General features: G+C 35.6%; 1 protein-coding gene across 4 annotated transcripts in view; it reads left to right on the plus strand.

Annotated features, from left to right (window-relative positions):
• TPP2 (tripeptidyl peptidase 2) overlaps nt 1–12,272 on the plus strand; it is a 122,247-nt gene that overhangs the window by 11,225 nt on the left and 98,750 nt on the right. For all 4 annotated transcript variants that reach the window (XR_003685550.2, XM_036011434.1, XM_028526286.2 and 1 more), the window contains exons 3-5: nt 680–775; nt 2,621–2,725; nt 5,517–5,641. Coding sequence is in view for 3 of the 4 variants with exons in the window: in XM_036011434.1 (XP_035867327.1) it covers nt 680–775; nt 2,621–2,725; nt 5,517–5,641 (326 nt within the window). In the remaining variant the exon portion in view is untranslated. The remainder of the gene's footprint in view (nt 1–679; nt 776–2,620; nt 2,726–5,516; nt 5,642–12,272) is intronic.

The following is a 12,272-nucleotide window of genomic DNA, read 5'->3' on the forward strand; positions in this document are numbered from 1 at the left end:
ATTCTAATTTTCTGTCTTTCTGTTGTTTGGGCAAGTTATTTAATTTCCTTTTGCTTCTTTGCTTTTTCCATTTGTAAACTGGGTATCCTCTTTACATCATTCTGTTAATGAAAAACTTTATTTTTAAATACTTTGAGATAGCTGAAAAGACTATTATAAAATGTTACATATAATTAAAATGATTTTATAGAACTTTTTTCTTACAAACTCAAGAGCTGTTATTTAGTTTCTAGACATTATTCTTGTATCTTGGAGCTGATTAAAGTTCTTGTTGTTAACAAGATATCTAAAGTTCAGGGTTTCTGTAAATTCCTTCCCCTTCCCACTAATTGATGGGCTATAGGGTGACAAAGGGAGAGGCAAGGTGTTATTGATGCTTAAGAACTAAAGATCTTAGTGGTTTAATTAGGTTGCATATGTTGAAAGCACTTTGTAAACTATGAAGCATTGTGTAAATGAAAGGTATTCTAGTTGAACCATCTTATTTATGGCTGAGATAAAAGGAGCCAGAGAGATAATAAGTGGCACCTTAGAACATTAAAAAATAGTGCTCTGATACGTGAACCTGCTCATCTACATTGAGCCATTGGGATAGAAGTGAAATTCCTTTTTCTTCAGTGGCAAATCATTGGAATTGGGAAGCATTTTGTGAATCAGTAATTTATTTATTTTTCTATAGATTCCTGTGAGTTGGACAAATCCCTCAGGCAGATATCATATTGGCATAAAAAATGGCTATGACTTTTATCCAAAAGCCCTCAAGGAAAGGATACAGGTAATGTTCAATTTATATCACTGACTTATCTTCTTTCTCAAATTTTATTCCTACTGAAGAAAAATTCATAAAAATCTCACTAATGCTTAATTATTTTGGTTGATGGGAGATTTTCAATCAATGACTGCTTAAAGGAAGATGCTGTACAATAGAATGTTACCCATTTAAAGTCATAGTTCTTAATCTTGGATACATGCATAAACTTAGGAAATTTGTGGATACACTGAAATTAATTTCAAATCTTTGGATATTTGTGTTTTTCTGGGAACTGGGATATAGCTTTCATTGGATTTTTAAAGGACTTTACTTTTTAACCTCAAAAAGGCTAAAAACAGTGGATTTAACATCCAGACTTTATGGCTTTTATGATAATTTTTCCTATTTTTCTTACTGTTTAACCAACCTTGGTCTCAGTTAGTTATCATTCACTATTAAGGAAAGGGTTACTCACACCTAAAGCAACTGCAGTATATGAAACACAAATCTGTCATTAAAAAAGTAGAGTTGTAAATTAAGTGATACATGGCCTGCTTTAAAGCAGCACTATTCAATAGACCGTTCAGTGATGATGGAAATGTTCAAAACGTTTTTCACTGCCTGGCATATTTTGCTTAGCATAATGCTTTCCAGCTCCATCCATGCTGTTGCAAAGGGAACAATGCTTAAAATAAAATAGGGAAAAAAAGAAAAATAAAAAAATAATTAATAAAAAAAGAAATGTTCAAAATGTTTAATTATCTGTCCTTTATGGTAGTCACTAGCCACAGGTAGTTATTGCGAACTTGAAATGTGACCAGGATGACTAAATAGTTGAAATTTTAATTGATGAAATATTTTAGAATTCACTTTAAATAACAAAGTGGGGCTAGTGGCTCCTGTATTGACAGCGCTACTTTAGAAGATTGCTATGACAATAGTTGCTGATGTAGACAGGTTCATGGTTTCAACTGTAAAATGAGATATAATCCTTGAAAATGAGCCCAAGGGGAAAGACCTGTGGGCCCTTTTATCTAATCATAATATTATCTGCTTCTCCAGGGGTCATAACTTAGACATATATAATAACATTATTCATTAGTCAGATTCCAATCATTAGTACAAAAAAGTAATGCACATGACTTTTATTGGGTACTATTTTATTTTTAAATTTTAAACTGAAATACACATATAAGCACAGTATTTTTATGCACTATGTTAAATTTAATCTGTGTTGCTAAGGTACAAATTAACATGCAAATATAGAGTGATTAAGTTAAAGTTGACTCCCTCCCCTGCCTTATCTCAGTCAAGCTGATTATTTTACTAGAAAGGGTTTTTCTGTTGGGAGGCAGTCTGTGTTAAAGATCAATTTCAGTAACAAAGAAATCTATGAAGTCAAAGAAAATCAGAAAAAAATAAGCTGCGGGTATGGAAATTGAGGAAGTCTGCATGTCCATCAAAATGCAGCTGCAATCTTACTCTTGTCCTTTGCTTGTACTTAATCAGCTCTGTAAGGTCCCAAAATACAGTATTTTCTTTTACTTTAAATTATTGGGAATCTGACATAGTATTATTTATATCCTCTTCAAGGATTTAAATTGGGGCATATAATGTATAAAAATATATTTGGTTTGCCTTGTTAAAGTTATTCTCTTAAAATCTAGGTGCAGAGAATGAACTAAACATTTTTTAATCATTGATTCATTGCTTTATGAACTTGATTATAAATGGGGTTTTTTAAGCATCTGTATGAGAATCATGTAGCATCACAGCTGATAATAACTAGGTCTACATATAAATGACTGTCTAGGTTTACCTCTGAATATTTTTCAGCCTCATAGTGAGGTAATTTTTCTGTCTTTACAGAAGGAACGGAAGGAAAAAATCTGGGACCCTATTCACAGAGTGGCCCTGGCAGAAGCTTGTAGAAAACAGGAAGAATTCGATGTTGCCAACAATTGTCCTTCTCAAGTTGGTGCTCATCATTTTTATTTACACATTACTGTAGGACCATGTACCAGAGTTCTGAGATAATTATTAATACACTTTTTCCCCCACAAGTTTTAAGTTGTTTACTTTTACTCACTTTTCCTTTATTATTTATCCAAAATCAATTTATATGTATAATATTTAGAATTTAATATTCAACATGTAAAAATGCTTAAATCATAAGTGTATAGTCATGAATGATCACAAAGTGAACACTCGCATATTAGCTGCATCATCTCATGTGTCTCCCTACCTATTCCTCCCCATTCCTCCCTAAGGGCAATCACCATCCTAACTTCTAAATCTACTGAATTATTATGTCAATTTCCAATTTTGTAAAATGGAATCATACAATGTGCATTCTTTTATGTGTAGCTGCTCTCAATATGTTGGTGAGATTCATCCATATTTGGGGTGTTGAAATAGTTGTTCACATCCCTTGCTATTTATGTATCTATTCTGCATATTGATATTTTCTTTATTTTTAATTTTTGGCTATTACTAAAAATACTGTTTTGAACATTCTTAATGAATTTTGGGGGGTCATAATTGGTCATTCCAATTCACATGCCCACAGGAAACATGAGGGGGGACCCGAAAAAATCTTGAATTTATTTACTAAAAAATTGTATATTCATACTTTAATGTTTAAATTTCAGTCACCTTCAAAGTACTCTCCATTTGATGCAATACATGTATTGGGATGTTTTTTCCATTGCTCAAAACAGTTTTTGAATTCATCAATTTTGATGCTTTTTAGTGCTTCTTCTGTTTTTTGTTTGATCTCTTCCACATCAGCAAAATACTTCCCTTTGAGGACTTTTTTCATCCAGGGAAACAAAAAAAAATTGCTCAGGGTGAGATCCATTGAATAGGGAGGGCGGGACGCAGGGTTCTACCATTCTTGGTCAAAGACTGGTGAACACTCAGTGCGATGTGGGCAGGAACGCTCATAAATCACCCATCATGAAATGGGCAAACGTGTTGAAAGAGTCTTCAAAATCAACTCACTGAAGCCATATGCAGCCTCTCACAACAGTGCCACCTGGCACACTGATAAGGATGGTTTCTAGAATACTTACCTAGCAGGAGAAGCCTGTACTGCAAGGGGCCCAAGCTCCAGAAGATAATTCCAGGGGTTTTTGGAGGTTACCTCCACATATGAGTGTTCCCAGTGTTCTCCATCCTTAAATAACCAGTACATTTTTTAATCAATTTATACAATAAAAATAATGTCCTGATTTATTATGTAGAAAATATTTGCTAGTTGCAGAAACTTTTGGACAACACAGGTATACAAAGTAGCGAGTGAAAGCCTCCAAAATGCCACCCTTCAGGGATGGTAACAACAACTCAGTGTTTATCCTTCTGAATTTTTCTTTTAATGGGTGAATGTACCTTTTCTTTATCAAAAATGGAATCATATTAGCGATTCTCCACCTTGGCTGCATATTAGAGTCATATGAAGGACTTTAAAACTGCCCATGCTTGTGCCCTAGAAAGGAATTAAATCAAAACCTTGCAGGGAGGCAGACATTTTATATGTTCCCCATGAGCTTTAATTCACATACAGCTGGTGTTGAAGACCACTGGCCTGTATAGATCTATATATGCATTTAATTTATATTTACTTAATCTATGTACAGCATTCTTTCTGAACAGCTGTGTAATTTTCTATTAGGTCAATATTTGTCCTGATTTCATTCTTTTATTGGACACAATAAATGTGCCATATTTTTAGGACTATAAGATACAGCAGACCATAAGACACACCTAGGTTTTAGAGGAGGAAAATAGGAAAAAATGTTTTGAAGCAAAAAAGGTGGTAAAATATTTAATAACCTGTGGCCTTGCTCTACCGCCATGTCCCCACCCCCAGCAAGCCAGGTACGCTACATTCAAACTATAAGGTGCACCACCGTTTTCCTTCCAAATTTGGGGGTGAGTGCATCTTATAGTCCCAAAAATACAGTAGTATTTCAGGTGCTACATATATATGGCTAACTTGATTAAAGAGGGAGCTGGGTTTAATATCTTATTATAGGCCAAACATGTCTATATAATTGTCTTTTTTCTTTAAAGGGGAGTAAATGTTCAGTATGTTAAATAATTAAAAACAAAGCCTAGCTTAAGATTTTTGAAATGTGAAAATTAAATTTTTACTTACTAGGGTTATTGGGGTAACACAGTCTAATGTAGTAGGTAGTTAAAAAAATACTTAGGTTGAAGCATTTTAAATTCTCATTTCCATGGATCAAAATATGGTCATGAATATAATGGGTGTTTAGCTTAGCATATTCTAAAAAAGGTAAGATAGCTGATGATTTTATTATTTATTTGGGTTCTTAAGAAACAGGTTTTAAATAGAAACAGCCCTGATACAAAAATCTAAAATAGCCAGTACAGGTAACCTATTATAGCAATTTTAGAATTAATTTTAGAAATGAGTTATACACATTACAGATATGTGACCAATACGTGTTTTGGCCACAAGATATCACCAATATATAACATAGTGTCTTTCTCAAAGTGGGCAGAGCGAGTGAATGAGAAATTGAGTAAAAGAGATATTTTTTTAATGTTTAATATAAATTGATACCTGCATCATTAAATTGAACTATAAGTTACATAGATATAAAAAGAAAATTTTCTTACATTTTTCCAGGGTAAAATGACTTTACTACTGGGTCATACTGTGTCTTTGGTTATATGTTAATATAACTTTTCAAGATTACAAAATGTACTAATATTGATATATGTTCTAATTAATTAGGCAAATAAACTAATCAAGGAGGAGCTTCAAAGTCAAGTGGAATTGCTCAATTCTTTTGAGAAAAAATATAGTGACCCTGGCCCTGTATATGACTGCTTGGTATGGCACGATGGTGAAGTCTGGAGGTAAATTTTATGTATTTTATAGCTCTGCAGAATATTTTTATCTACTCTAAAGAACATTAAACCCACTGAACTGTCAGAGATTTGGTTTATTATGACAGTAACATCACTAAGAAAAACTGTTTGAAAGCCAGATTGGCTTTTGGGTAGTTTTGAATAAGCCTTTTGAGCTTTTTAGTACTTTAAATACGAAACCTGACTCTTATGTGTTTTAAAGAAGTTATCTCACTAAGCAGATAGTTATCATTAACCTGATTTTAGCAGGTTAATCATTGATATATGTAGAAATGTTTCTGATTGAAGCTGGCCAGTTTGGAAAGTAACTGCAAAAGATTGTTGCAAAGCATCTACTTTGAGCAAAGGAGGAAAGTTGAATGAAGATACCTCAATAGAGATAAAGTAGCTAAGTGGAAGTGAGGCAGTATAGTACAAGCACTATGATACAGCATGCTGTCTCTGTGATGGAATCCTAGCTATATGACCTTGAATGCTTTCCACCTCTCTAAGCCTGTTTCCTTATCTGTTAATTGAAATAATAATACTAGCTTCCTGTGGGATTTTATAAAAATTCATTTTGGTATTTACTCAGTAAATGTAAGCTATTCTGCTGCTATTAATGATAATAGTAATCTTGGTGATTTATACCAAGTGACCTGTCCTGTGCATTTTCAGATTCTTTCTTATTGAATTGTATACTGAAGATGTGTTTCTTGCAATTGGGTGGTATGGCTTTTTGAATTCTGTTTGCATGGAAATAAGAATATGTTCCTAATACAGATATTTAGGCATATGTGTATTTTAAGGTACATGCAGTTAACCAAGAACCTTTCTTTAAAACTTATTTTTGCTTCTGATAGAATTGTATTTCACTTTTTTTATCCCTCAAACTTGAAATCAAGTATGGGTTTATAGTTTGAGTCCCCCTTCATATGCAGAGAATCATTTCCCAAGATACAGAACAAGATATAATGACTGATTACTTTTCTCAAATTGTTTACATTACAATATACCATTCTTAAAGGAGGGCTTTCCTCCCTTGAATGTGGGTATTAACTCATCTCCGACAGCGGGTATAAATTTTTAATTGAATGAGAAATCTCTGCTCCCTTCGGGACTGAAAGTGTTAATAAAATATTTGTGTTTTTCTATCAGATGTTATTAAATATTAATACAGTTTTCGAATATATTCAGGTATGTATTTCAGTATGTGTATACATGTAAGTGTGCACACATTTGTGAACAGTTTTTTTCTAAAAGCTATGCAGAAAGCTTTGATCACAGTGTTTATAATATAAAGTGTACAAACATTGTTTAGCAAATTTTGCTACATCCACCATGTGGTGTAACATGATAAAGTCATTACAGTGATACGACTTAGGTAAGTATTAGTGCGAGAGAGAGAGAAGGCAAGGTTAAAATTGAAAAAAATACTAGATACAAAACTGAGTATATGTGGGGAAAATGTACTATAAAATATATTACAAAAGGACTTAAAAATACTATAATATTAGTGGGGATTGGGTAGTGGAGCAATAAGTGGTTTCAATTAAAGTATTTTCCATTCATGACTGAGAACTGCTGGATATTTTGTTCTAAGGGAAAGGAATTTGGGATCAGAATATCCCAGGTGTCAGTATATGTTTCCAAGAGTTTTATTTGCTCCTTAAGACAGTTGACAAAGTGCTATACTTTGTTTGTTAACAGCATTCTAAGACACCTTTAGAATTTTTCTGTTGGAAATCATATTTAATCAAACATTAAAAATGAAATATCTAAAATCACTAGAGAAACATTTCAGAAAATGTTATAATAAGTGAAAAGTACAGCAGAATTATGCTTCAGGTGCTACTAGAAATAACTTTTTTGCATGATATCACAGAGGGCTTTAATTTCCCTATCTCATCTCAGAGTAATATCAAAAAATTTTTAATGTATTTTATTGATTATGCTATTACAGCTGTCCCATTTTCACCCCTCACTCCCCTCCACCCTGTATACCCTCTCCCACCCATATCCCTCCTTTAGTCATGTCCATGTGTCATACTTATAAGTTCTTTAGCTTCTACATTTCCCATACTATTCTTACCCTCCCCCTATTTTCAACCTACAATCTATGCTACTTATTCTCTGTACCTTTTCCCCCTCTCTCCTCCTCCCACTCCCCTGTTGCTAACCCTTCATGTGATCTCCATTTCTGTGGTTCTGTTCCTGTTCTAGTTGTTTGCTTAGTTTCTTTTGGTTTTGCTTTAGGTGTGCTTATTAATAATTGTGAGTTTGCTGTCCTTTTACTATACATGTTTTTTTTTCTTCTTTTCTTAGATAAGTCCCTTTAATATTTCATAAAATAAGGGCTTGGTGGTGATGAACTCCTTTAACTTGCTCTTATCTGAGAAGTACTTTATCTGCTCTTCCATTCTAAATGCAAGCTTTGCTGGATAGAGCAATCTGGGATACAGGTCCTTGTCTTTCATGACTTGGAATATTTCTTTCCAGCCCCTTCTTGCCTGTAAGGTCTCTTTTGAGAAATCAGCTGACAGTCTGATGGGAACTCCTTTGTAGGTGACTGTCCCCTTATCTTTTGCTGCTTCTAGGATTCTCTCCTTCATTTTTACCTTGGCTAATGTAATTATGATGTGCCTTGGTGTGTTTCTTCTTGGGTCCAGCTTCTTTGGGACTCCCTGAGCTTCTTGGATTTCCTGGAAGTCTATTTCCTTTGCCAGAGTGGGGAAGTTCTCCTTTATTATTTGTTCAAATATGTGTTCAATCTGTTGCACTTCCTCTTCCCCTCCTAATACCCCTATAATTTGGATGTTGGAATGTTTAAAGATGTCCTGGAGGTTCCTAAGCTCCTCCTCGATTTTTTGAATTCTTATTTCTTCATTCTTTCCTGTTTGGTTGTTTTTTTCTTCCTTCTGGTCCACTCTATTGTTTTGAGTCCCAGTTTCCTTCCCATCACTATTGGTTCTCCGTGCATCTTCCTTCATCTCTTTTATGGTAACCTGCATTTTTTCATGTAATTTGTGCCCCAAATCAACTAATTTTGTGAGCTTCCCAATCACCAGTGTTTTGAACTGTGCATCTGATAGATTGGCTATCTCTTGGTCACTCAAAAGGATGAGTCCTGGGGGCACTTATCTGTTCTTCTGTTTGAGACATGTCTCTGTCTCTCTGTCTCTCTCTGTCTCTCTGTCTCTCTCTTTTTTTTTTTTTTTTGGTCTGGTTGCTCCTGTTACGGTGAGGGACGGAGCCTTAGGTGTTCACTAGGGCTGGGCACCCCAGTCACAAGATTGTGACGTTGTATGTGTGGGGGGGGGGCTGGGGGGGAGGGAAAATGGTGGTAGCTCCGTTCTCCTGGGACCTCAGTCCCTTCTCTGGGATCCTGGGTTGTGTGCTCTGCCCTGGTCCACAATCGCTGCCTCACTGGGACCGCCCGCTGCCGTTTGCGTACTCAGGGTCCACCCGCTGCAATCTTGCATGACCCAGATGCCTTACTCACTCCCGGTTGCCTTATGCACTCTTTTCACCCTGTTCTCTGCGCGCCGTGCCACACGCCCGGCCGTTCCTCTCCGCCTCTCCTACTGGTCTGGATGAACGGGTCTACTTCAACTTCTTGGCTGTCCGACTTCCATTCACATAAATTCTCTGTCAGTTCTGGGTGTTATTCTGCCTCTGAATTGTTGTTCTAATCTTGGTAGTTAGTGCGTGGAGGTATGGTGCATCCACCTATGCCTCCATCTTGCCGGAAGTCCAGATCCAAAATTTTTTTAGGAGACTCTTAAAGACTCCACATTACCTGAGGCAAATCTAGGCACTATCATCTCAGAAATGCCAACCATTTCTGAGAAAGGGTAAAGTGACCCTAAGGATTATGTGTTTCTTTTGTTTTTGTTTCACAAAGAATGTCAAATCTGCCCTCCCCCTGCCACATTTGTAGCAATTGTTAAACCCACATCTCTACACTTACTAAGTAACCTACTCTAACAATATTCTTAAATATTCACCAGGATGTATAATGTTAAACTGACTATCTCTCCTTAATGGAGCAGAAACTGGTGGAGAAAAACAGTACATATGAATATTTATAGAGGATTATACAAAGGAAAGACATTTTATTTTTGCTGGTTTTAGATCCTGCTATCTCAGGTTTGTTGTGTTTGTTTTTTGTTGTTTGTTTGTTTGTTTTAGAGTTGATGAAAGCTATAGATTTTTTCCATAGAAAAATTGAAGAAATGTATTTAAAGTGTTCAGAAATTTATAACCTCAAAATTCTGTTTCTTCTGTCTTCCATGTGTATCAACATATACCGTAATTCTTTCCATCAACCATTTTCTTTTAACATAATTATATATTTATTTTTAATACTCTTATTTTAATTACTGTTCAAGTACAATTTTCTATCTTTTACTCCCATCCCAGCCCACCCACCCAGCCCTCCCCACCTCCTTCCCATTTCCACCCACCCCTAGTTTTTGTCCATGTGTCCTTTATACTTGTTCTTGTAAACCCTTCCCCTTATCCCCTGAAATTCCCCTGAAATTCCCTCCCCTCTCCCCTCTAAACATTTTCATATTCCCTTTCTCTGTATTCTAACAAATGTTCCTTGAATGAAGCTAAGCAGATCTTCAGAAAGTTGTAACCTTACACTACATTCACATTTCCTATCTGTGGAGTTATTTAATGAAACCACTAAATTTTATACTTATTTTGATAGCGTGCTTGAATTGTTCAGTCACTTTACATTGATAGTGGTTAAAAGAAACTGATCTGTGAAATGCATCACTGCATTTGCTGTGAGAATTTTTTAATCATGTTTTTATTTTTCAATCAAAGTTGACATTCAGTATTATATTACAGATGTACCACCCAGTGATTTCACATGGCATAACTTACTGATTGTCCCATAAATCTTATACTCATCTGATACCATACATAGTTATTAGAATGTTATTTACTAAATTCCTTGTGCTGTACTTTATATCACCATGGCTATTCTGTAACTACCAATTTGTACTTCTTATTCCCTTCACTTTTTTCACCCATCCTCCTTTCCCCCACTTCCATCTGGCAACTGTTAAAATGTTCTCTGTATCCATGAGTACATTTCTGTTCTTGTTCATTTATTTTGGGTTTTTTAGATCCAGCTGTTGATGGACATGTTTCTATTCCCATTTTTCATATTTTTAATCTTATTCTTCTTCTTAAATATTTAACATTTTCTTCTTAAACCCTTTAACATTTCATGTATTACTGGTTTGGTAGTGATAAACACCTTTAGCTTTTTCTTGTCTGGGAAGCTCTTTATATGTTCTTTGATTCTAAATGATAGGTTTGCTGGGTAGAGTAATCTTGGTTGTAGATCCTGGCTTTTAATCACTTTGAATATTTGGCCTACAAAGTTTCTGTTGAGAAGTCTACTGACAGTCTTATGGGATCTCCCTTGTAGGTAACTACTCTTCTCTTGCTGCTTTTAAGATTCTGTTTGTCTTTAACCTTTTCCATTTTAATTATGTGTCTTGTTTTGGGATTCTATGAGTTCATCTTGTTTGGGAATTTCTGCACTTCCTAGACTTGTATATCTATTTCCTTTGTCAGGTCAGGGATGTTTTCTGTCAGTTTTTCAAATAGGTTTTCAATTTCCTGCTCTCTGTCATTTCCTTCTAGCACCCGCATGATTCAAATGTTGGCCATTTGAAGTTGTCCCAGAGGCTCCATACACTATCCTAGGTGTTTTGTTTTGGGGTTTTTTTTTGTATTGTTTTTCCTTTTTTGCTCTTCTGTTTGGGTGGTTTTTGCTTCCTTATATTCCAAATGGCTTATTTAATTTTTGGCTTCATCTACTCTACTGTTGAGTCCCTATAAATCAAGGGTGTCAAACTCACTTTCACCAGGGGCCACATCAGCCTTGTGGTTGCCTTCAAAGAGCTGAATGTAGTTTCAACTCCTTAACAGTTAAGGAGTAGTTACATTTATATGGTCCTAAAACTATTTCAGCCCTTTGAAGGCAACCACGAGGCTGATGTGGCCCCTGGTGAAAATGAGTTTGACACCCCTGCTGTAAATTATTCATCATTTCAGTTAGTATTTCCCTCATTTCTGACTGGTTCTTTTTCTGTGGGTTCCATGTCCTTTTTCATGATTGTTGGAATTCTCACTAAGTTTAATGACTCTTCCCTTAAGTTCATTGAGCAGCTTTATAAACCATTGTTTTGAACTCTGCATCTCGTAAATTGCTTGTCTCCATTTTGTTTAGTTCTTTTTCTGCAGTTTTGTTCTGTTTTTTAATTTGGGACATGTTTCTGAGTCTCCACATTTTGGCAGCCATCCTATGTTTGTTTCTATATATCAGGTAGAGGTGCTATGTCTCTTTGACTTGGTAGAGTGGCCTAATGTAGTAAGATCTTATAGGATCCAGTAGTACAGCCTCCTTATTCACTCAAACTGGGCACTTCAATGTGCCCCCCACCATGTGGGCTATGTGCACTCTCCTATGGTAGTTGAGCCTTGATTGCTGTGGGCACATGGGAGGGATTTATTCATAGGTCGACTCAGCTTCAAGGACTGTGTTTGACAAGCATGGTGGATAAGCTGTGCAGGGGCCCACCCTAAAGAGCAAGACTTCCCTGGCTGGTGTAGC

Source organism: Phyllostomus discolor, chromosome 11 (genome assembly GCF_004126475.2).
Source record: "Phyllostomus discolor isolate MPI-MPIP mPhyDis1 chromosome 11, mPhyDis1.pri.v3, whole genome shotgun sequence".
NCBI classification, from domain to species: Eukaryota; Metazoa; Chordata; class Mammalia; order Chiroptera; family Phyllostomidae; genus Phyllostomus; species Phyllostomus discolor.